The sequence below is a fragment of the Staurois parvus genome, unplaced genomic scaffold (assembly GCF_062004578.1).
Source record: "Staurois parvus isolate SC_StPar_1 unplaced genomic scaffold, SC_StPar_1.0 ptg000013l, whole genome shotgun sequence".
In the NCBI taxonomy this organism is placed as follows: Eukaryota; Metazoa; Chordata; class Amphibia; order Anura; family Ranidae; genus Staurois; species Staurois parvus.
Genome location: NW_028317809.1, coordinates 7,660,665 through 7,686,945, shown reverse-complemented (window position 1 = coordinate 7,686,945; position 26,281 = coordinate 7,660,665). Strand labels below are relative to the sequence as shown.

Genomic DNA, 26,281 nt, shown 5'->3' with positions numbered 1-26,281 from the left:
GACAATTTTTTTTGTAGTTTTGGACAGAGTGGTAAGGGTTTAGCCCGTCAGAATTTTATTGCTGCATGTTGATGCTGTGACATTTCTCTTAAATTAGATTTACCTTACTTCCTGTTGTGTATACAAGAGAGGCAATGGTATTAAATATCCTTTATGGGCAGAAAAACAGAAACTGGAAGGAATTTTAACCATTCCCTACTTTATCCCCCCAAAAAGTTGTTGTCTTTTTTGGCAGAGTTTGTGAAAATGCAGGAAAATAGCTGGTAGACAGGGACAGAACACCATTGCCCTAAAACTCGAATATACTGCATAAGGACTACAGATATTTGATTAAATTTGGCAGAATTAAAAATGTGGAAAATATTTTTTTAAATTACATTAACCTGGTAAAGCTTATATGAAGTTTAATTTTAGATTAGATTTAATTAATTTAGATTTTAGATTTAATTAACATATACGGTACTTTAATGTATAAGGCAAAAGAAATGAAAAATAAAGAAGATTCTGGCTTGTACATTATTGGATGACTGCAGTGAACACATCTTCATCTTGTAACCGTTGCTAAATAAATGTCTGACTTGGAGTAAGACACCTTCCCTACCTGAGCTGATCATCCCAAAAAATGCTATGACTGACATAGTTTTAAATATTTTATTCATATGAATGAAACAGGCCCAACCTTTTTTTTTTTTTTACTGAACAGCAGTATAAAACATTATTATACCAAAAAGAATGGCACAATAATTAAAATAAACTAACATAAATATGTATAAAATGCATAAGTAATGGAAAATAAAAAAAGCCATCAACAAAAGCTTAAAATGGAGGAGTAGAGGAAAAGACACCTTCTTTACCTAAAGTAAACACCCCAGATAATGCTGTTACATAGTTTTAAATGTTTTATTCATTGTCCATTGTAAGGGCAAATTTATCTTTATTATATTTTGTATCAAAATTTAACAAAACATGAGAAATAGCAATAATATATAAAAGTAAATGAACATAAAAATAGCACAGATGTAGCAGTGATCCATGTGGATAAGTGAAAATGTTTCCATGCAACAGCAAGATGGAAGGATCAATAACATATAGTACAGAGTTATGAAAGAGCGTAATTTCCAGGGGGCATCCCTGGGCAAGATGTATGAAACCAAGTGAGATAACTCCGTACAACCACATATATAACCCAGAGCTGAAAAAAAAAAAAAAAAGAATAAAGAGGACAGAAAAAAAAACAGTTGTAGAAGTAGTGAAAGATAAGAAGAGAGAGGGTCAGGAGACAGTAACAGTGAAAAGCAGAACCAAGGCGGCTCTCCACCAGCATCCACTGGGGTGACTCTGCCACCCGCACCCGGGCGCGGTTCGCAGGGCCAAGTTGGCGTGCATTCCAAAACGAAAATTAATCGGGGGAGCAAGGTTCAACTCCCCTAGGGCACAGCAGAGGAACACATATCTCGGAGAGTCGAAGAGGAAGAGAAATGGAGCCAGACCGTCCACAGTAACTTATATTTATCATAGGTATCATTGGCAAATGCCAGAATTTCCTCTTTACGCATGATATCATTAAGCACAGAAACCCACAGTGGAAGAGGCGGGGGAGTGGCCGTTTTCCAAAAAAGGGGTATCAATTGGCGAGCTGCAGATAGAAAGAAACATAACAGACTTTTCTTCTGCGATGCCAGTGAGCCCGGTAATATAGAGAGGAGAGCAATCTCTGGTGAAGGGGCCAAGGACTCACCATAAATCCTGTTATATACAACAAAAACCTGTCGCCAGAACAGTTGTATTTGATCACAATCCCACCAAATATGGAGCTGGGAACCAACAGATTTAGTACAGCGCCAGCAGAGATTAGGTGTAGAAGGAAACATTTTGTGTAGGGAGAGGGGTTCCCTGTACCATTAGAAAGGAGCTTAAAGTTCTTTTCCTATGAATAGCAAGAAACGGACAATTTATGAGTGAAGTGGAGCGGCGTGGACCATTCCACTGCCGATATGTCTTTTACCTAGGTCTTGAGTCCACGCCCTGGTGTAGGAAGGTAATTCGGAATGAAGAGCATTGTATAACACTTTATAGAGGGAAACTAGGACATGTCTCGGCAGTTCAGAGAGGGAAGACAACCGCGCAAACTCAGAAAGTGGACGATGAGTGCAGGAAGAAGAGTATAAGTGTTTGCAAAATAAGGACAGATGTAAAGTGGTCAACCAATCCCTAGGCCCACCCTGAAGGAGCAGAAGACCCACTTGGGGACAGATAAAGTCTCGAGCTATGGGCCATGAGGCATGCATAAAAGGGACTGACAGTAGAAGTGCCCAACCCTTCAGAAAGAACGGGGTTATCAAATAGGGGTGATAAGGGAGAGGGATCAGAGGATATGAGAGCAATGACACCTGTTAATACCACAACCGCAGTACAGCCACAGTCAATGGGGACTGGCCGGGAAAACGCCAATAGTCATGGCTATAACCCCATGGAAAAGCCCGGAGATAAGTTTGAGATAGATCTTGTTCTCTCATACAAGAAGCTTTATGGAAGGGTTTGGGAAACCAATCAAGCATCCGGGCCAGTAACTTGGCTCTATAATATAGCTCAAAGTCTGTTAGACCTACTCCGCCTTCGAGTTTCGGGTAAGTAAGTAACCTATATTTTAAAATTGAGAACCCTCGGTGCCAAATAAATCTGATCAAAAGGGAGCGTAGTGAGAAAAAGAAACTTCTAGGCACAACAATTGGGACAGTCTGGAAAACGTATAGCAACTTAGGTAAGGTGTCCATCTTGAGGGTGTTGATGCGGCCGAACCAGGGTAGAGCTGAAGTGCCCCAGGAAGCCAGATCTTTCCAAATACGTGACAGCAAGGGTAAGTAATTAAGGAAATATAGAGCATTAAGATCGGCAGAAATCATGACCCCCAGGTACGTAATAGCCTTTGGTCGCCATTGAAAAGACAAATTAGAGCATAGGTTCGCCAACACATGGTCAGGCAAAGAGATATTCAAGGCCTCCGTTTTAGTTATATTAAGTTTGAAGTTACTGAAGAGGCCGAATCTACGGAATTCGTGGCAAAGAGAAGGGTCTTTACCAGGCTTAGGGAGAACCGAAATATTGGCGGACAAAAAAAGCTACGCTCATATCGTCGATAACATTAAAAAAACTTGGGCCAGAAGCAGGGCCAGCTGGGCTGCAAATGTTATGTAAAATCGTGGGGTAAACCCGTACGGATCTGGGTATTTATTTGCTTTCAGGGCCTTAATAGCCCCAAGAACCTTCGCAATCGAGAAGGGCTCCTCTAGATCCAATGCATCCTGGGCATCCAGAGTTGGTAACACAGTTTCCGCAATGTATTGGGACATAGCTGGAAGGGAGGAAACGGGAGGATCTTCAGAATCCGCCAAAGATAAATTATAAAATTGAGAATAATAATGCTCAATCGTGGAAGAGATTCCTTTATTGTGGAAGAGGTTAGGATTGTCAGGTGCGTTGATATGCTGGATCGGACAACGGGAGTGTTGCGTGCTTTGTCAGGTGCAACAAGGGAGGAAGAATCTAAAAGTTGGAGTAAGTCTCTACGAGTGTTAGATAAGTCCACCTTGAGCCCCAGGTCCAATGTTCGCTTGTGGGAAAATTCTAAACACGCTATGAGTGAAAATAGTCGATGCATCTCCTCTATCCGAGCCTTTTGTAAGTGAGAGGCATGCTTAATAGGAACCCCTCTAAGGACACATTTAAGGGTCTCCCATTGAGTTAGAGGGCCGGTAGTATCCAATATGTGATCAAAAACAAAGTCTTAGATAGTATTCGTGACTTCCACGATACATAGAGAATCTTTGAGCAGAGTATCATTCAGGCGCCACGAAAAGTGACGTAAAGACGATGGTCAATCTTGAATCATAAGATGATTGAGGCCTGGTCTGACCATAAGAAATGACCAAGAGAGGATGAAGTTGGACAATCTAGAAAAGACTGTGAACCAAAGAAATAGTCTATACGACTGTATGACGCATGAGCTGCAGAATAAAAACTATAGTCTCACTCTGAAGGATGTTGGATACGCCAAACGTCCACTAAGTGTAATTCATGCAAATGCAACTTAACTTGAGATAAGACCAATGGGGAGAAAGAAGATTTACCCATTGAAGTGTCTAGGTCTGGAGAGAGAGCTACGTTAAAGTCCCCTCCGACAATGAAACCGGGACCCTCAAAAGCGGACAACTTAGAGAGGACCACCACAAGAAATGGAGCCTGATCTAGATTGGGAGCATAAACATTCGCCACTGTAAGGAGGAGGAGGAGGAGCAAGATTTGCCATCCATATTTATGGAAATGGTAGAGCATCTGGCTCCGCTTCTCCGCTTAAACCCCTGCAATTAATAGAAGAAAATTTAATCGGAGTCATATTTGTCCGTGATGGAGCAAACAGGAAAAAAGTGTGTCACCGACAGAGCTCCGCCCAACTGCCCCCGTCCCCCGAAAAGAGAGGAGAGAAAAAAAAAAGGAGGAAGAAAAGAGCATTAAAGAAAAAGCTAGCAGAAAAAGAATAAAAAGCCAAGAATGGAAGAGCAGAAAGGAGGAAAATGAGAAGAAGAGACTAATATATAGGTAAGCTGTCTGTCTAAATAACATACAGTGTGATATTACGTAGTACACTGAAGGCCTAGGTGGGGAATGTCAGAGGTGCATGTATCCGATCCCAACCCAGGCCTTCCACAGGCAAATGTTAACCTTGAGTGAGGCCACCCTCGAATGAGGATGACCCCCCTCTACAAAACGTGTTCAGTAAACCCTCAAACAGGCATGAAAAAACAAACCCCTTCCCCTGACAAATAGACATAAACATAACCCGACACTGACAGGGTACAAACAAATCAAATAGTGAGAGGGCACAAAGCCCCCGAGACTATGACAGAAGGCGTCTCCCCACGCCATGGCAAACGGCAGTGGCCAAGCCCAGGAATGAGCCTCAAGCCATAGTCCCAGGGCCTGAAAGACAAGAGGCACAAGTGTAAGTCACAGATCCCAACAAGAGAAAGCAACAGAACATATAAAAAACTGTAGGAAAAAGAAGGGAAGAAACCTCCCAATTTACATGGATAAGGGATTAGCCGTCTCTGATCTTCTGGGAGGAGGATCTGGGACGTTTATTCTTCTTTCGATCAGACCACTGCCAGCAAGAAGGAAATGGAAGGCCTGGGGTCGGGAGCTGGAAGGGCCAGTCTGGGAGGGACACCTGAGGTAGCTCGAACACACCGAGAAATGTGGGCAAGTCCCCCAGAGTGCGGAATTGAGCAGATTTGCCGTTCTGTGAGGCGTTAAGTTGAAACAGGAATGGCCACTGGTAGCGAATATGCCTCACCCTGCGCATGGCCAGAGTCTGGTGGGAGAGATCTGGCAGCGGCACTTCATTGAATAGAATGGTATCTTGCGTGCTGGCTGAATAATGGTGTCCTTGACCTTGAATGAATGCCCTGGCCCTAATAAATTCCTCACCTACAATGATTGTTGGCCAAACAGAAAAAAAGGCATTTTATTGGAAATTTTGGGGAAATGTTGGACAAGACTGTCCCTGATACTACAATCACCTCAAGTTGGAAATGTTGGCATCTATATCATCTGTGTATAGAGAAATATGGTCTGTCAGTGGTCTAATTACTTGACCACCATTTAATATGTATGGCCAACTGTCATTTTAAAAATAACAATTCTTATGCGATTATGTCTCCATTTACGTAGTATTTTTATGTCCTTGTTGTTGGAGATTTGGAAATGCTCCCAGTGGCAAACCCAAGCTTGATGGTAATTTGGATAGTTCCTCAAATATGATGCCAAAACCGTTCTTTTAATCTTAAAAATAGTTATGTAGACTGTTGTATATATTCTATGTTTGTCACCTGTGTTAGAAGACGATTGGAGAAAACATTCTTTTTCATGTTTTCTTTGAGAAACAACATGTATTTCACTGTTACACATTATTCTCGTTCTCTGTCTATATCACCTGTCAATTATCTTTATTTGATGCAGTGAGATGTATTTTGCTAAAAGCTTAGATGTATTTCATGCCCGAGGGTTACAATAAATTCAGTTTTGGTCTGTTTTATATCCTTTTTAAGCTCTTCACCTCTGAGACATGTTTTGCTGTTGGATCAACATTACTTGTGTGGCGTTAAAGTTAAAAATTTTATATTTAAAACATACTATATTCTGTTAGCTACCACACAGGGATTCATTGTATCACACGGTGGGATAGGAATGAACAAGCTACACTGATTAAAGAGACCCTGGGGTAGTCAGCTTATTATTTCATGCAAGTCATTTGTAGCTTTTTGCAATGTCAAGTATTTGAAATATGTACCAGAGAATCAAAATAGTAATTTAAAATACATTTTCTTTTGTTGATGTTGAATGGACTTTGCTTATTCATACTCAGTTTCTGTAGTTTTCACACTTCTCACTACCTTGGCACATTCACAAATACAACCAAATGTTGAAAAAATTAAGATTCCCATCACAAGATCAGTAAAGACAAATTTTAGGCAACGAAGACAGCTATCTATGCTCACTATTGCTAAAGTGGGACTCATGATGCTCAGTGTTACTAGATTATGACTAGTGACTTTTATTGTGTTGTAATTTCCAGTGAGGTAGTTCAAGTACTGTAAGTATTTCAAACACTGATAAGAACCAAAATAATACCAATGTGAAGAAAAAGTAAAATCTTATAAATCTTTTAAATCATATATATCATATAAACCAAAAACAAGATGCAATATGAACGATAGTCCTACCCATACAACATTTCAATCTAGACTCTACAATCTAGACTCCGAGCATAACTTTTGGATTATTTGCTACTTCTGGATCTTGGATGTAGCAGATACTCCCTACAAAAAAAAGTCTGGGACATAGTTTCCATGCCTTCCCCCCACACACTCACACATCCTCCTCTGCCAAGCATTATTCACTTCCTTTGAGCCCAGGCCATGGTGGACATAAGCAGTCTAGATTCACAGGAGAATGCTGCATAGAACAGTACAATACATCAGAGAACAGTAGAACCCAAGTAGGACTGCTGACACAGGGATAAAAGAGGAAGACCCTGCATGCCAAGGGACTGGAAGGAAGAAGCATTATTCTATGTATGCTTAGAATATTTAAAAAAGTATGCAAGGGGTGCTTCTTTGGGATAGAGGTAGAGAAAATCAGAGTTTGGCTGTCAGGGATTGCTCTCTTGTATTAAAATTGTACCAATTATCTTCATAAAGCTTTCTTCCTGCTCATGTATATTTTCTTTAGTAAATCAGGCCTATTGCAACAATTTTGTTACATTATATTTTTGCAAGAAATGATGCACAAAGTAGCAAATTGTTCAATGGGGGTATACAGTGTCAGATCCAGGAACACTGCAATTGTGGAAAAAAAATTTCTTTTATTTGATCAGAAGTTATTAATATTGATTCCTCATTAATCATCAATCAGTTAATATTTTTCAGAATTGTAACATGACAAAGTCTGTTTAAGTACATGCATCTAGAAGAGCTTACATATACTTGCAGCAGGTTTCTGTGCCCTCTATGATCAGATAAAGTAATAGGTCCAGTTGAATTACTCAGCACCACAATCCTAACAAGTGTATGAAAAACAAACCAAACGGTGCTGATATCTTTTCTCAGAACAAACTAAACACACATTATTACAAAATTCCATTTAAAATATACTGGGGTATAAAACCCCTAATAAAGGCTGGTATTCTTTCACTGGATTTAGAGTGGTGTTATCCCTACAGCAGCATTTTAGGTGTGTGAAGAATTTATAGGCAACGGGCGGCTTTCACTTATTGTCTCTTGGATGCCTCAATTTATACAGTTTTTGGTCACCTATTTGGGACTGGGAGGCACCATTTCCCTCCCCTTTGTGCATTGGCTCCCTGGACTTCCTGGTCAGATATCTGGATGTCATTTTCACAATAGTTCCATCATTTGCAATCCACGCTTGCAGCCATACATTGTGAGATTTTTTTAACTAGATGTGGTTATACCCTCCTAGGGGTATTTGGTGGTATTCATCCTTCAGCCATACTCAATTGCACCCTTGAACAAAAGTGTGAAATGCGTCGGGATACTTTTCTGAGATCTGTTTAGCTGATTACAGTTTGCTTTAACAATTATTATGGTTTTTTAGGGGGGTTTATACCCCAGTATATGTTAAATGCAATTTTGTGAAAAAAATGTGTTGATTTTATAGAGATGTGTCTGTTTAGTTTGTTCTGAGAAAAGGTATCAGCACCGTTTAACCACTTTATTACTGTGCTGTAGCCGAATGACGGCACTCAGCGCTGTCAGTGATCGCTGTGTCCTATGGACACAGCTGATCACATGACTAGGTAAAAGGCCAATCACAGAGGCCAATCACAGCGGGCTTTTACCATGCGTTCAGCTGTGTCCAATGACAAAGCAGATCACAAAGCAAATGCTGTTGCAAATACAGTTGCCAGTTATCGGCAGCACTTGCCTCACACTGTGACAGCGTGAGGAAAGTACTGCCGATAACCAGCAAATGTCACAAAGGACATCCGCACTGATCATCAGGGCACTGATGATCAGTGCCATGATAATCTGTGCCACCCATCAGTGCCCAGCAGTGCCACCCATCAGGTGCCCATTAGTGTCACCCACCAGTGCCCATTAGTGCCACCCGGCAGTGTCACCTATCAGTGCTGCCCAGCAGTGCCACCCAGCAGTTGTGCCCATCAGTGCTGCCAGCCAGTGCTGTCAATCAGTGCCACCAGTCAGTGCCCATCAGTGCCGCCTGTCAGTGCCCATCAGTACCACCTATCAGTGCCCCTCATTGCTGCATATCAGTGCAGCATCATCAGTGCAGCCTATCAGTGCCTATCAGTGCTGCCTATTGGTGCCACCTCATCAGTGCCCATCAGTGCTGCCTATCAGTGCAGCCTCATCAACGCACATCAGTGAAGGAGAACAATTATCTGTTTGCAAATTTTATAGTAGGAACAAAGAAAAACTTTTTTTTTTTTTGCTTCTTTTGTTTATAGTGCAAAACAATAAAAAAAAACCCCATGGTGATTAAATACCACCAAAAGAAAGCTCTATTTGTGTGAAAAAAAAAATTCATATGGGTACACTGTTCCATGACCACGCAATTGTCATTCAAAGTGCAACAGCACTGAAAGCTAAAAAATTGTCCTAGGCACGAAGGGGGTAAAAGTGCCCAGTAGCAAGTGGTTAAAATTCTCTTTTTCCTTCTTTTGGTTTGTTTTTCATGTTTCTGTGCCTTCTTATTCACCTGAATGCTAGTCTGATTGATCGGGCAAAGTTATGACACTTTCGGATAGGGCACTGCATCCAGGTGCTACTGGAGAGTGTTGAAGCTTTGCCCAATTATAACAGCCCATCATTCAGTATTCTTAAAGTGATAGACTATCTTTAGCCATATTCAGTTCTTATCAACTCCATCCTCCACTTTGTCCCTCAGTTTTTTTATTTTTAAAAAAAGTAGTTTTATCCTTTTTGTTTGGCATAATAAACCTGCGTTAAAAGGCATATGATTTATTGGTTAATAACTTTACCATGATTTTATTTTCCCAGAAACATAATTTTAGAGCCTTTAATAAAATGTACAAATCACAAAATAGTTTGCAATGATAAGCAACCATATTTCTCAGATGAAAGACGGTTATCTTTACCTGAATGAAAATGGGGCTCTGTTTTATCATGCTTATTATGGCTCAACAACATTGGGTTAACCACATCACAAAACCTCCTCCTATTCCATTCATTTCTCAATGGACTAAAAGTTGGTAATCCTAGGGCCAGCAGACTGCTGCTGCACCCTATTCTGGGATGACCACTGTATGTGCAGATGTGCAAGCTCAGGAGAGCTCTTTGCCATGGGAGCAAGATGACTATGTCCTGGGTGGCGGTATCCTTTTTAAATAAGACGCTCTTTCATATGCTGTATACAGTATATGCCTAGTAATGCATATGTGTGTAAAAAACATAACCATCAGTTTCATGCCCTATGCATAAAGAGAATTGAAAAGGTTCTCCATTTTGACTACATTGTCTATTATATGCCTAAGGAAAGGGAAACCTTGATAATAACCATTTTATTCCCCCCTCCCATTTCTCCTACCCTAAAGTGCCATTCACAGCAACCCAACTGTGATTTGAAGGCACACCACCTCTATTTCATAATAAGACTAGGTAAATGTATGGAGCAAATGGGGAACCATAACTGAGATTGATCCATAGCACCATTTGTCATGCTGTTCTGCTAAAAATTAATCTTGTTGCCTTCAGTAGTGCTGTTCCCAAGGCTTTTGCATTTACCATTGTCTGGCTTTCTTGCGATATCATGCAGAAATTTTATCAGCGGACCTTTGGTTACTAAACCATACAGTGCCTAAAAACACCTATCTGGTCCTAGTTTCTAACAGTAGGCACAAACCTTAGAGTTATAAAGCTTATTTTCTTTGCATCGCATTCTGGGGTAGTAACCCCACCCTGAAGTGCTGCTTCAAGTTCTGCTGTGCACACGCACTTCCCCTTGTGGGAATCTTACTTGCAATTTAGAATTGCAGATTGTAAGCACAAAGACTGCTGTTTTATGGGCCTTTCCAGCTTATGATTTATTAACATCTCTGGTTGGACTTGCAGTGTACCATCTAAGGGACCTGACACCGATAACCCAGACGCCTGCCCCCTGCCTTCTTCCTTCTCTTTATCCAGGGAGGATAAAGAGGATGTCTGAGGTAATCAACATGGCTGAAATTTTCCCATAGATTCAGAGTGCAGGGGCAACAAGAGTGCAACAATGTCTTCTCCTCCATTTCTGATTTCTCTCTAGCTGCTTCTTCACTGTCATCTGAGGATGAAGAAGAATGTACTGTATCTATATTTAATGACTTGGTACATCAGAAGTCTCAGTTTTCTGACATTACTCCAAATCTCAAGGACACCACTTTGGTCCCTATTGAGGCAGTGCAAAGGTGACTTGATCTGGAAACCTCTGTGTTTGGCACACGTAAGGTTACTGAGTTCTCTTAAAAGTCCCCAGCCTATTAAATCCTTTCATGTTCACAAAACCTGTTTTGTATAGTAATTGACCTAATCTTGAAAAAGAACTTTACTCCTCTGAAGTGTTTATCTTAGCAATATCTTGTTGAGGAGTCTGGGTCTGGCATTTACATTTTAACAAGACTTTGGCTGTCTCTGTAAAGGACACAATAATGTTAATGGACCCTGTGGATAAATGGCTAGATGCCCATTTTAAGTCCTTAATCTCCCTTGCTGACCTTGCCCTATAGCCTGCCATTATGTTTTTCTACCAGACCATAAATGTCTGGTACAAGAATATGTCTTAGGATCATGAGTTTATCTTCACATTTCCTTCTGTCCTCCAATAACTGAAGCTCATGCCTTTGGCCCTACTCTACTGCATTTGCAGGTTGGGGGGGATATTATGTGCTTGATCTCCAGAATGAATCTCCTTTCTCTGCACATGTGGAGTACCCTTTGGCTCAAATGATGGTCTGTTGTTATTGAAAAAGTAAAAATTACTATTTTAAAGCATACGTCATCTATCTTAGCTTTTAATAAAGCGTAGTTATATATTCTTTATAGTATGATTATTTCCATTGAATAATGACATGGAAATTGTGGGTATAGGATTATAACTTTTTTTTTTTTTTTGGTTGAACTGGATGAACTTTTTTCAGCCAGATTAACTATATGTAACTATGAAATTGAACTCAGTTTAACCTCTTCACGCCGGCGCCTCCTGGCCCTTTAAGGGGTTTCAGAAGCCGGGAGGTGGGGGTGGGGTTTTGATTCTCTGTCACGGCGGTCACATGATCAGAAAAGGTCCCGATCGTAGGGGGAGATTGAGAACTTTCCTTGAGACACTGACATATGTGCTGGGAGCGCACAGGGTGTGCGCTTTCAGCACATATGTGTTTCAAATGGTATGCAAATATGCAGCCCCTCAATGTCAAGGCCCAGGCGCCGAGAGGCCACATATTTGTGTATAGTCGGTGTCAAAAATGTTCTTTAAAAAAATATTTCACACAAAGGAACTTCTCCTTTTACTGAGATGGCAATGTAGCAACCCTGTGTGGTTTCCCAACTTCATATTCTGATTTCTTTCAAGTTGCTACAACAACTTGGGAATATTTGCGTAACTAGAGCTCTTTATTTTATGTTTTGTTATATTTTACGAAACAGGCATTTAGTACTACTGCATATTGAAGAGCTGTCATTGACGAAGAGATATCTTCAGATGCTGTAGTACAAAGCAAATGCATTTATATGTATTGAGCCATTTCCGTTTATATATCCTTTAGATCCCAACAACTGTGGAGCACTCTATAGGCATTTACCTCTCATAACTTACCTATGTGGGCATTATCAACCAATTTTATCATCACATTTCTGTCACATGGACAATATTGGTACCAGGACAAGAAATGAAAGGAATTATGCACAATCCGTTACAAACAGCAGAGGTTCTAGTCATACCCCTATCAAAACAAGATCTTATAGTGTGTCTAAAGCCCGCACTTGCAAATGTACTTTTGGGTAAAATAGAAATTGTTTAAAACCATTTTCTAATTCAGGAGATTATTTTTGCCTTCTTGTGATGGAGATACAACAGGAGGTGAGAGAAAATCACACCAATGTAGTTGTAAGTCCCCTCTTATACAGTTATCATTGAAATTGTTACCTCAATGGCAGATTTACCTAATTCTGATCCCATGAACACCACATTTGTATCTCACGTTTGTAGCTCATTTTCCATGAAGGTGACAGTAGTCACCAGAACAATTGGAGAAGGTGAATCTCCCCAGCAGAGTCAAAGACAACAAGAAGGATCAAACAAAGACTCTATCCCTTCTATACCCTATACAAAACTAAAATGAAAAAGTAATTTTAGATATATTTTAAAAATCAAGTTGAGGTATTAGTGTCAGCACTAGATGTTGGGTTCATGTTAAGGGCTTTTTGGGTTAAATATATTCGTCTTTCAGGTGTGATAAATGTGTGTCAGACTGTCAGTTCTCAAAACAAACAGCTTAAATGAGATTAGAAATAGTACAGTAACAGTGAAAATAAAATGCCTTATCCTTGTGTTAAAGCTTTCTGAATTGAGCTCATGTGTTATAAACATGAGGAAGTGAATTTACTTAAAATTTGTTAATGTATAATCTTTAGATCAAAATATTCTTGTGATGGAAAAACAAACGTACCATCTCTATCTTGTTTTAGAAGCATTACTTAACTGGCTGTTTTAAACTGGCGATTAATTTCCATATTTACATGACATTACAAAATACATACCAAATCACATCAATGCCACAGAGGAGCTAATCTAACGCCCTCATAGAAGTCTAAGATAAACAGTAGGTACAGTTTGGGTGGAAGCCAGTTAACCAAAAGTATGTATGCTGTTGCATTGCAATGCCATTCATTTTTACTTTGTGCTAACCTTGCTTTGCGTGGAATTGTGTCAGTACAGCAGGTCATACATTGGGCAATTTTTTCCCTGCAACCACAGATTGAAGGAAAGCAAATTGCTTGATTCACCCATCAACACTGACTGTGTTGATGGTGGAATCAAGCAATTTTCTTTCCTTCAATGTTTCCCATGGAGCTCTTGTATTCTGACAGTAGGTTTCCCAGCTGTCAGAATACAGCGATCACTCTCAGTGGCTATAGCTGTCGGCAGTGATTTAATGAAATAAACCTGACAAGCTGGTTGTCCTGAAGTTGATCAATGAATTGACTTCAGTACATAGATGGATCAGAATTCACCTGGTCCCTGCTAAACCAGCCAAATTTTGACCCATCTATGGCTGGCTTAAGCTGTGAAGTCCATACCAAACATAAAACTTAAAGCGGAGCTCCACCCAGAAGGGGAAGTTCCACTTTAAGGACTGCTCCCCCGCTACCCATTAAGGATTGGCACCTTTGGGGGAGGGGTGTAGCAGGTACCCGAATTTGACAGGTACCCGCTCCCACTTCCGGTCCGATCGCCTAGGAGCGGAAGGTGTCCTCCCTCCCTCCCTATAGTCTTTTGGGACACGTGACAGGTCCCAGAAGATTACAGGACCATTCATGAAGCGCAGCTCTACTCGCGCATGTGCAGTGGGTACCTGGCTGGGAAGCCGCAAGCTGCACAGCCGGGTGCCCACACTGAAGATGCCGGCCTCCTGGACTACAGAACAGCCGGTGAAACGGGCTGCAGGGGACACACTGCAGGACCGAGGGACAGGTAAGTGGCTGTTTTTGTAGCTGCTGACTTTTATTTTTTGACAGGGTGAGTGGAACTCCGCTTTAAGGCCTGTGGATTGATGTCAGATGCATGGCAGTAGAGGCACCAAATAACCATTAATTGAAAGTAGAAGAAAGCACACCAGTAGTTGCAAATAGACAGCCCTGGTGTACTTATAAAGCATGGCTCCAAGGCAATTTCATGACTGTGCAGGGACTCCTTTATCAAGGTGACAAGCAAATGTGAAATTGTAACAATTAAATACTGTATATACAGTGATTAAACAATCAGCAATGTCCAACATGCATATGCAATGCAAAACCTGGTCCAAGTGTCAGACATCCCTGTAGGCAGGATATGAGGAGAAAAAAAGGTGAAGGTACATTCATTTGTATGATCTAGGGCAGTGGTTCTCAACCTGTGGGTCGCGACCCCTTTGGGGGTCGAACGACCCTTTCACAGGGGTCCCCTAAGACCATCAGAAAACACATTTTTCCGAAGTGTAAAGAGCAGCTACTGTGTAGAAAGCAGCTGCTGTGTTGAAAGCAGCTACTCTGTTAAAAGCAGCTACTGTGTTGAAAGCAGCAGTATTGGAGGTAAAACGACACTCATGAATTATAATTACTGGGTAAATAATTTTATGCTTGGGGGTCACCACAACATGAGGAACTGTATTAAAGGGTCACGGCATTAGGTAGGTTGAGAACCACTGATCTAGGCATCGACAGCCCATTAAAATGGAATGTACTGCCTTTATGCAAGGTACGTTAACTCATGACAAAATGCAAGATAATGTAAGGCATCAAAATGGACAGGTTTTAACAGGTGCTATTGTCAGTAACCACAAGCACTCAAAGAGGCATGTGCAAACACAAGAAGAACATACAGACTCTTGTGTCCCTAATGGTAAGAGGACCCAGATCTCCAGTGATGCAAGCCTATGGTTCAAACCACATCATTGTCATAAAACATGTTTTAACCTCTGAATACATTTGCTAACTGCAAGAATTTGTAATTAGCACACTATGTCATGAAGTACATTGTGATCACTTTTCATTTTTAGCTATCACATTATATTAGCAACAATATGGCAGTACTTGAGCCTACAAGTCCCTGAAGTGTGCTGAGATAAGGGCTGTGAGTGAGCTTTGTATCTTTACAGGGAACGGTGATAGTGAAATTTAGCAGCAATCTTCCTTATGAGGACAGTTAGGGTTATTTAATGCCCTGTTCAATTATTACATTATTCAACAGATATTACTGTACTCTCTTTCTGGATGAATGTGTAATAAGCATCTATAATAATGGCACATAATCAATGGGTTTCTGGCACTCCTGACATATCACCAGAATGAAAGTACATTCTTCATTCTGTAGCTGGTTTGTGTTCATTCCCTGCGGTGGCAGCCAGTTTCCCAGCATGCAGCAATGCATCACCATTCTCATAGACCCCAATAAAGAGCTCAAATAAAACAGAAATGTGTTTCATTTTTATGGCAACATTTTTTTCAGCTGAGTTTTAGTAGCACTTAGCACATACAGGAAGATATTTAGTTGCTTGCTTCATCTGCAAACCGTTTATCTCTTTTATTGTCAGAATACATATATTTTACTTTGCTTCATATCCACTTGGAAAATGTTGCTGTATTTACATAGGGCTTTGGACTTGTGTTAAACTTGTTTCTCAAAAAAAGTTGCATTATGAAATCAAGAGATAAGGCTATTCAGCTTTGTGTTTTCGTATGATAAGTGGTCCATATCGTCGACCATATTGTTGTAGATTTTATAAATCATGTTAATGCTTTGTCTTTTAAATAGTTTTTTGACTTAAACACATTCATGTATGCTGACTTTTTAAAAGCCTAGTTTTTAGGTATAATTTGTATTAATATACAGTATGTACATGGGGACAGCCATATTTGCAAAATGGCATCCGTTCCCTGCTTTGAAGTGCTACACACTGGCGGTGATTTACTTTTACTTCTTAAAGTGGAAGGTTTCCCTTTGCAACTCTACGATGTCTTAGCCTGGATGCAACTGACTGTTTCCAGGTTCAGACATCCATCCCTAACCCCAGGTAACTGCTTTGTGTGTGGCGGACGCTGTCAGCCTGTCATTACTTTATATAGGCCAAGTGACCACTGTTGTTCGCATGTCCTGGTCATTCCAGATGCAAAAATGTGTTGATTCTTGCCACTGGAATCTGGTGGATGCATCAACATGGCTGTGTGAGGGAAACCTAAGTAAAACAAAGTTTAAGGACTTGTTAGTATGCAGTTGCTTCTTATTTCTTTAACATATGAAAGAAAAATCAATCCTTCGATATTTTATTATTTACCCTTTTTGGATTAATGGTCTTTTCTGTCAGGGAAATTTGTTGTGAAGTTAAAGTGAATCTGTGCAGAAGGTAAACCCAATAAACTGACAAACAATAAAATACATGCATCTAAAAATTTCTGTACGTTTTAAAGTTATTTTGTTAGAGTGTTTTGAGACTTGACACACTATTGAGCTAACCCGGATTTCCCATGCTATTGAGCTAACACTGATTTTGCGAATGAGTTAAGGTTAAACCCCTTCCCCAAGCATTCCGCCCCTCACCATTGGACAGTGGGACTACTCCCCATAGTAACAGACCTAGTCCAAACAACTGGGGAAGGGCAGCATGGACTCAAGCGCAAGTTCAATGTCTAAAGTCAGTAGTTGAATAGTAGCATGACCTGTGCTTTAGGAGTCTTGGGACACACTAGAGGGTAACTAGGTGACGTTCATTTTGTTTTAACTGCTATTAGTTTATTTGTACACTTTATTATAATTAATTTATTATAATCTGGTGCAACTCTGCATAGAAACCAATCAGCTTCCAGCTTTTATTGCCAAAGCTTAATTTAGCAAGCTGATGTTAGAAGCCGATTGGCTACCATGCATAGCTGCACCAGATTTTGCACCAGTTTTAGCAAATAAGTCCTCCTTCATATGGCTGCTGAAGCTTGTACACTGTGAATTGGCAGTTTTATGCAAATTGAGCCTTCAGGTTATGTGTGTAGACTGCCTATATAAGTCTACAGGGACCCAGAAGTTACATGGATATATCCACTTGTCCTAACTTGACAGGTTTGTGGGCATGGTGAGTGGCCCCACAGGCAAACATTCTTTGCCCGTATGACTAGTATGCCTATCAAAATTAGGACAAGAAGCTGTCCATGCAGCTGCTGCATCACAATTGACCTACACGGGCTGCCTGCAAGCAGCACTTGGTGGCTCCAGCCTCCTAAACCAATGGCCAATTCATGGTGTATGGGCCTCAGCAATCATATGAAGGAGGCCTAAAAGGTATTTATTTAACATGTAACTGACATTCTTAAAATGCCATAATCTATAATTAATGTACATTATTGACTACAGTTCTATACCCCTGCATGTGCCAGATATATTCACACAATTATGAAAACATGCATAGTCCTTTTTGTACCTACAATGTACACAACTGCAACAATTTTGTAAGCAGTGAACAGTGTGTACTGTCGTAAGACTCTCAAAGGATGCCTCAGTGGGCTTTAGTTCCTTTAGAACTGTCTCTCCCCATACAAGTCAATGGAAATGCAAAAGCAACTTGAAGCAGATTGATGAAGCTTAGACACAATTTAAATGCAGGTCTGTTAGAGATCAATATCAGCTGAAATGCATCTGCCAATTATCTCTGTATGATCTCAGCAGTGTCTCATACTGATTGTGAATGCAAGCGGAATGCACATCTCATAGAGTCATCTACTGTATACAGTGGTGTATTTAAGTTTTGTGCTGTCCTAGGCAACACAAAAATCGGACGCCCCCCTCCCTGGCAGAGAGAGACACTCACACTCACCAACATCAGCCCCCCATGTAGTGAGTCTGACAATGACCAACAACACCCCTGCCCCGTTCCCCTCTACCCAAGACAGCCTTTCACTAACACAGCCCCCCCCCCCATGGTGACAGAGAGACACTCACTTTCACAGCTCTGGACATCCCCAGTAATGACAGTTGGGCTCTGCGTACACCATCAAGCAGCCCACAGCCTCTCTTGGATCCCACCTGGTCCCCATGCCACATATATCCCTTATTCCAGGGGGCAGTGCTCCACCCCCTAAAAAATGACGCCCTAGGCAAATGCCTTGTTTGCCTTGTTGTAAATACACCCCTGACTGTATATAGCAACACTCAGACTGAGAGAGGGAAGAGCAGAACAAAGAGCTTGTGAAGCTCTGCTGAGTGCACATGTGCTGGAACAGATTCTGGCCATAGATAGAATTAATAGAAGGATGAGCTTATTAGTATGTCTCTGTTCTTCTTTATCCAATCAGCAGGTTGGGGGAAATGTTTTACCAGTATTCTTAACCAAGCTGTTGTCTTGCTTCAGTGAAAGTCTATGTACTGGCTATGCTGTCTGACAGAGGTACCTGGCTCACAAAACTGGTTGCTGTAATTAGATATCTTTTGGCATGTAAATGAAATCCCAAATTTGTATTTTAGCTGTGTGTGGGCTGTTGCCTATTGTTTAGCTTTCAGCAACACAGTAATACACATGTTAAATTCTAATATAAAAACACTTCTTTTGTGCAGATATTAAAGAAGTCGTGCTCAGAAATTTTGTATGTAGATCCATCTTCTGTGTGTGTTGGTGGTAAGCTCATTTATGCTCTTTTTACCTTTTTATAGGCTGTAAGGTATATTGACTTCTTTTAGCCTTATACTACGCCATGCTATATTGTGCTATCACCACATAAAGTCAAACTTCCTGTCTCTCGCTTTTCTGTCTTACAGCCAAATAAATATTCATGCTCAGATATTTTTATGGAAAGGATGGTGATCTGAAAAAATAAATAAAAGTGATTGAGCATAACTCCATTAAAGTTATCCAATGCAAAATGTTACATATTTATTTATTTTTGATATTACTTTGGCCTCCTCTTATTTCTCCTGCACAGCACAGTTACCAGTTTTAATATTTCTCGGCACAGAAGCATCCCCAGGTTTATCGTAGTTTATCGACAGCTCAGCTGCTGACAAGTCTGTAATCAGTGTGCTAGGTCACACAGAAAAAGTGAAACATTTCTGCGTTTAGTGTTCATAAAAGGAAACACAATGCAATCCAAGATATAAAAATGATCAAAAGAGTATTAAAAAAGGCAAAGCAGCTGGGAAGGTGTGAAGTACACAGTTCATCCTACAGTGGGTCATAAACATTCTTTACATCACCTTCATAGCTGAGGACCATCAAATTACTAAAGCTTGCTTGAGCGAAATTGGAATCTAGCATCAATATTTACCGTCTATTATCATCCTGTAGCTATATTAAGGGAAGTAAAATGATGTTTTTCTTTCCCTCTTAGGTTTCAGGTTTAAATCAGAATGCATGCATATAGTAAAAATATAGGATAAGCAGTAGGTTCATTGGTAGGGAATATACACTGTTTAGATTAAATACAAAATTTTACATACAAAGTCCAATATTCAAACATTATGTTTTCCCCCTGGACCTTGCCAAGATGGCATCAAGGTTCCGTCTATGAATATGGCAGCTTTTTGTCATAGAGAATGATGCTGTCTGTTCTATACATGCATGACCATGCATGATGCTTGATGTATTTCTCCATATCTAAGCTGTACCCTATATCCCCATGCTTGTGCAGTAAATATCACTATATGGTCTGCATGCACAGTATAGTTTAAACATTGGGAATACAGGATGTAGTTTTTTTCTTCCTGCACTGAGGAGGTGAATGCCACATGGTAATGGACTTGCAGAATCTTGCAAGCATGTTCAGGATGATGGTGAGATCCAGTACATGCATATTAATTACAGTAAAGGTTATCAAGCATGTGCAAAATTTTGTCACTATTGCTGGTGGCCTTCCGGGAGCACATGTGATATTTACTGTGCAGGCTGGGGTTATAGGTTACATTTCACATCTACATGAAAAATTGACCTAAAATAGCCAGGTATATAATATATCACTCAAGTAAAGGTGCTGTTACTGACATGATAGGTTTAACTGTCAGTGGATTCTCTGGTCTTCCAGGTCTGCTAACACTGCATGTTCTCCCAATTTTGTCAGCTAGGGGCATAAGTACAGCTTTAGGGGTCAAAATAATTGGGCAGCAGTAGCTCATGTAGATCAGGCTATACTAGACCGCCTTTACCAGAGCTGCAGAAGAGTACATAACTGGCTCCAACTGACACTGGTGAAAGGTGGGTGGAGGGAGGTTGTGCTGGGTAAATAGTGCTAAAAATGGGTACACTTCCAAAAATATTGGCAGCAATTCTTCCCATGTCTATCTATTCACCACTCTGCTGACATCCCCTGCCCTGCTGCTGCATGGAATGAGGAAGATGACAGTCAAAGGAATAAGTGCTAGCAGGTGTTTGGTAGGACTTCTCTGCCAGCCTAAATCCCCTATTTCGCACCACTTAGCAGCTTTTCTCTCACCACTCCCCAGCGCTACACCCCTTCCATTCTCATTAACCACTGATCTGCCAGCAATCAAACCCCCACTCTGCTCTTCCAGCATTAAACCTCCCCCCTTGCTCCCACTATGCAAGCACCACTCCTTTCACTCTTGCTACTCTGCCAGCCCTCCAACCCTCCAACCCACTGACACTATTCCTTCCACTTCTGCTGATGTACCTCTACTCTCCTACTTCTGCTGATGTACCTCTACGCTCCTACTTCTACTGATGTACCTCTACTCTCCTACGTCTGCTGATGTATCTCTACTCTCCTACTTCTGCTGATGTACCTCTACTCTCCTACATCTGCTGATGTATCTCTACTCTCCTACTTCTGCTGATGTACCTCTACTCTCCTACTTCTGCTGATGTACCTCTACTCTCCTACTTCTGCTGATGTACCTCTACTCTCCTACTTCTGCTGATGTACCTCTACTCTCCTACTTCTACTGATGTACCTCTACTCTCCTACTTCTGCTGATGTACCTCTACTCTCCTACTTCTACTGATGTACCTCTACTCTCCTACTTCTGCTGATGTACCTCTACTCTCCTACTTCTACTGATGTACCTCTACTCTCCTACTTCTGCTGATGTACCTCTACTCTCCTACTTCTGCTGATGTACCTCTACTCTCCTACTTCTGCTGATGTGCCTCTAGTCTCCTACGTCTGCTGATGTGCCTCTACTCTCCTACTTCTGCTGATGTACCTCTACTCTCCTACTTCTGCTGATGTGCCTCTACTCTCCTACTTCTACTGATGTACCTCTACTCTCCTACTTCTGCTGATGTACCTCTACTCTCCTACTTCTGCTGATGTACCTCTACTCTCCTACTTCTTCTGATGTACCTCTACTCTCCTACTTCTGCTGATGTACCTCTACTCTCCTACTTCTACTGATGTACCTCTACTCTCCTACTTCTGCTGATGTACCTCTACTCTCCTACTTCTGCTGATGTACCTCTACTCTCCTACTTCTGCTGATGTGCCTCTAGTCTCCTACGTCTGCTGATGTGCCTCTACTCTCCTACTTCTGCTGATGTACCTCTACTCTCCTACTTCTGCTGATGTGCCTCTACTCCCCTCTTCCCTCCTCACCACTCTCATTGTGCACCAGCACACCTGCATGCCCCACTTCAACCATTGCACTTGCATGCTGATTTACCCTGACCATTAACCTATGCTTTCAGGGCTCGTTTCAGTGTCACCACCACACCTTCTACAATCCCACCACTATAGCATCAAGAACATGTGGCAGAAGGATTCAACGCAAGCAATGGTAGAGATAATACACTACATCACATGTGATATTCCACCACCATATTGCTTTTATCCTGCTGCAGCTAGGGAACAGAAAAATTGTCAAGTAGTGGTTTTGAGCTCTGATGCATTACCTGGTTATACCTGGTTATATGTTATGAGCACAGGTACAAGATCTCTGCCTGTGGGGGGGCTCTGAAAAATTAGTGAGTGCTCAGAGGGTTATGGTAATTGTACACTTCACACTAGTGAACCTAAAGGATTGCATTTTGTGCAAATAGGTGTGGTAGGGGTGTGCCTAAAGAACTCCTGGCAGTACTTTTTAGGTTTGCTCTCTCACACATCCTGCTGCTGTAGTAAAGGAGGAGAAGGACAAGCAGAGGAAAAGTGCTGAAAGGCAACATTTGGGAAGTGTATCCTCCTCTCATACTACCACTCTGCCACCCCTCTACTACTCTGCCTTACCCCCTCCTTGCCACTCTGCTTCACTCCCCTCACTACTCAAAACTCTGCCCTTCAGTACTCAGCAATACAGATGCCTATCCACTACTGCTCACACCTTTCTGCCTCTCTTGGCATTCATACCACTTTGGATCCCTAACAGTCTTACCATTCTATCAGCCCCATTTTACTTCCTTCCCCCAGCACAGGACTGATTCTGCACCTCTTCTGCCCCAAACCTACGGTTACCACTGCACTTGCCACCATCTCAGTTCATCTGTTCTCACTGCCTTAGCTGTTACCGTACCAACCGCCCATGCCCAACTATACCAATTCTGGAACAGTCACATTTTTTCCTAGGATTGCTCACTGCAAATTTCTTCCAGTCCCAACAGCCTCTGCAGTGGAGGAATTATGCAGAGTTTGCTGGAGATCCCTCTTCAAGCTGTAGTTCAGCTGCACTTCCTACAGCCCTATAGCTACAAGACCATGCCTCCATATGGACCTTAGGCTGGGGGTATACATTGCATTGCAGGTGAAAAGCACAGGCTCTTGCAATGATCATGGGTGCAATGCTCTGCAGGCTTCATTGCAAAAATTTGTAATTGCCCACTGATAATGAGATTAATGTTGTTGCATTTATTACTTTTTTGTAAAATATGGACTAGACCTGTCATCCAGTCTCTCTCATTTTTTTTTTTTTTAACATACAGTGTACAATGTGTTGCGCACACATTTTTCCTCTTCAACAGAGAGATATGGAGTCTTCTTTTTCTTCCTGTCCTTCACTTCACTTAGTAAACTCCATGCTGATTTGTCATGTGCACTAACAGGCACACTTTTTCAAGTTATTAATATAAATATTAACAATTTTATCCAGTCTTCAGAATAGTGAGGAATAAACAAGTAAACACAATAATATGCAGATATAATAAGGGAGATCATGATATAGTTAAAAAATGTAACATTTTTGTTTTGCATTACATGAATATAACTAATTTCAGTTAAGACTGTAAAGGGTGGTTGGCCATCAGAGTAGATGTCTACAATGGGTTTCATGAACCTGTACATTTGGCTCAGCTATGCTTGCAGGTAATGTAAATTAAGATTTTTCATGCTAAAATGTTATTGTTAAAGAGGAATTCCAGACATGGTATATTTTTACATAGTTATATTGATCTGAACTTGGAATGTAACTATGTATATACCATACCTTGTTGATGCTCCTGAAAATCACTGAAGTAGACACTAGTACTCCAGTGATCTCCACTTGCTTCCAAGTCCCATGCTGAGTGGTCAGCCCAATTCATTGTGAATGCATAAGATTGGCTGCTCAGCATGAGTGCCATTCTAAGAATGCTTTGCAGTTTCTGAATAAATGCGAAGTGTTCCATGATTAGACAATGTGGAGAGTGTGATGTCATTTCCCTGCCTCTCCACCTTGTCCAATCAGAGAATGCTTTGCATTCCTTCAGAACATGCAAAGCTTTCTCTAAATGGCTCCTCTGCTGAGCAAACAACCTCATGTGTTCACAATACATCAAGCCAGCCACTCAGCATGAGATTCGGAAGCAAGTGGAGATCACTGGAGTAGTGGTGGCTATTTCAGTGATTTTCAGTTTCCAGTGGCATTGAGCAGGTATGGTATGAAGCGGTTTGTTTAGAACTGTGCATTAATTTGGGTACTGAAACACAAAACACACTCAAGAACAAAATGACACTTTTAATGAAACATTTGTTAATGTTTTGCTACTGCAATTAATAGAGAACTGCCCAGCATTCACTACAATGGTGCCTTACTGTTATATGTATTGCAGGCCTAGTAGTTAATATTTTCCAGATTATATAATAGGAAAGCACTTTATGCCACAGGACAAAGTGGATTGATTATTTGTTAGCGGAATAAATTTAACAGGATTCATGTCAGATCTGAGATTTTAAGAGACGTGTTTGTTTTGCTCCATAAGCAAAGCATCAATTCTTCTATTTAGTATTTTCTGGGGGTTGGGTGAATGAGCATGGTTTTAGTGAACTGGGATAATTGATTTTCTGACTAAAACATTTACTTTAACAGCACAGATATGAGATAGTGGCAGGTGAATGTAAAGATAAACATTCGAATGTAGGCCAAATCACAGGGGAAATTTATTACAGAACAGTACTATGCATTTATAGTTTTAAAGATCCTTACTCTAAAATTCTCAAAAAAAAAAAAACTAGTATACCCAAGTCACGTTTTTGTACAATCTGCCAAGTGTTAAAAACTTAACACTCGACATGCAACACTACAGGTCATCTGTTGTGCTACATAGTCCTTTATGCAGCAGAGGCATATATAAAAGTCACTTATCCCTCGGGTCACGGGTTAACTGCTCATTTTTGTCTAGGGGTGAGGGAAGCGGAGATATACTTACCTAATCTGTCTATCCTCTGAGTGCAAGAACGGTCCCTGACATTCCTGTCCCAACAACCCCCCCCCCCCGCATGCTAGTGGTCTTGTACATGGACTTTTCTTGATGTCATTATGCCCACAGACCAGTTCTGGACGTCAGGATAACAGGAACAGTCCACAGGACGTGGGGGAGTGCTGTTTTCCAGAGGATCAAAGGATCGGGTAGGTATAGCCTTTCGGAGTGCCCCTGGACAAAATGAGTAGTTAACCCATGCAGTGCGGGGTTACACTGCATAGAAAAAAAAATCATGGAGTTTTTCTTTAATTTAACACCTGTCTCTTGATACCAGCTGAAATTTTTATTTATGATTACAGAAGCAATATCTGTCTTGGCTGCTGAAATGGAAGAGAACAGAGAGAGAGCAGAATTATATATGTTGAATAGTCCAGATGTTTAGAAATGACATGTAGAGGTTAACGATGTAGCAAAAATTCAACAGGCACACTCTTAAAATGTGTTTATAGCCCTATTAGTTTTGAATAAATAAGGGGAGGATTAAAACCCCTGTTAGGTTTTGTTGTTGAATGAGGAAAGAACAAACAGAGGGTGCACAGGCCTAATGCATCACCATAAAAAATGTTTAATAAGAAATAACAAACGACAATAGAGTCAAGGCACGTCATAAAAGAACAGCTGGGTCAACACCGCGCTGAGTAACAGTCTGCAATAGGGAGTGTAGACATCCAATAGGCTGATGCGTTTCGAGGACTTGCCTCTTCCTCAGAGCGAACTAACCAAATGTCGGCTCCCTCTTTTATATGCTCACTACTGGTTGAACCAAAGGTCACATGGGTCATCCTGGACACTCCCCTATGCAGGTGGAGGGGTCACAGGGGCAATTGACATAGTATAAGTAAACACAAAAGATCAATAAAAATATATAAATATATATATGAAATCATTGAAACTAGTGGCAATCATAAAATCATAAGAACCATAAGAAGTGTGCAAATAAACAATAAATAAGTTAATAATTACACATATATATATTAAAATTCCTACTCTGGTGATGCACTGCACTGCTCGCATTTAAATAAATGGATGGATGAACGACACTATGATGCTGCCTAGTGCTCTGCTTGCCATAGACAACTATGGGACATCGATTTAATGAAGAGAGTACCCGGCAGTGACACTTATTAATTCATAGAAATGCAGCCTACAGGGTGTGTATTATTATTCTAGTATAGTCATATGTGATGAAACTTAAGCATGTGTGTCAATGCAGTGCACCAAGGATGGATGTAAATATGCAATAGATCTTTTGTGTTTACTTATACTATGTCAATTGCCCCTGTGACCCCTCCACCTGCATAGGGTAGTATCCAGGACGGCCCATGTGACCTTTGGTTC

At 40.9% G+C, this 26,281-nt stretch overlaps 1 protein-coding gene across 3 annotated transcripts in view; it reads left to right on the top strand.

Annotated features, from left to right (window-relative positions):
- Positions 1 to 26,281, top strand: part of ANTXR2 (ANTXR cell adhesion molecule 2) — a 274,337-nt gene that overhangs the window by 110,948 nt on the left and 137,108 nt on the right. For all 3 annotated transcript variants that reach the window (XM_089675449.1, XM_089675440.1, XM_089675431.1), the window contains exon 9: positions 18,886 to 18,946. In XM_089675449.1, the coding sequence (XP_089531575.1) occupies positions 18,886 to 18,946 (61 nt within the window). The remainder of the gene's footprint in view (positions 1 to 18,885; positions 18,947 to 26,281) is intronic.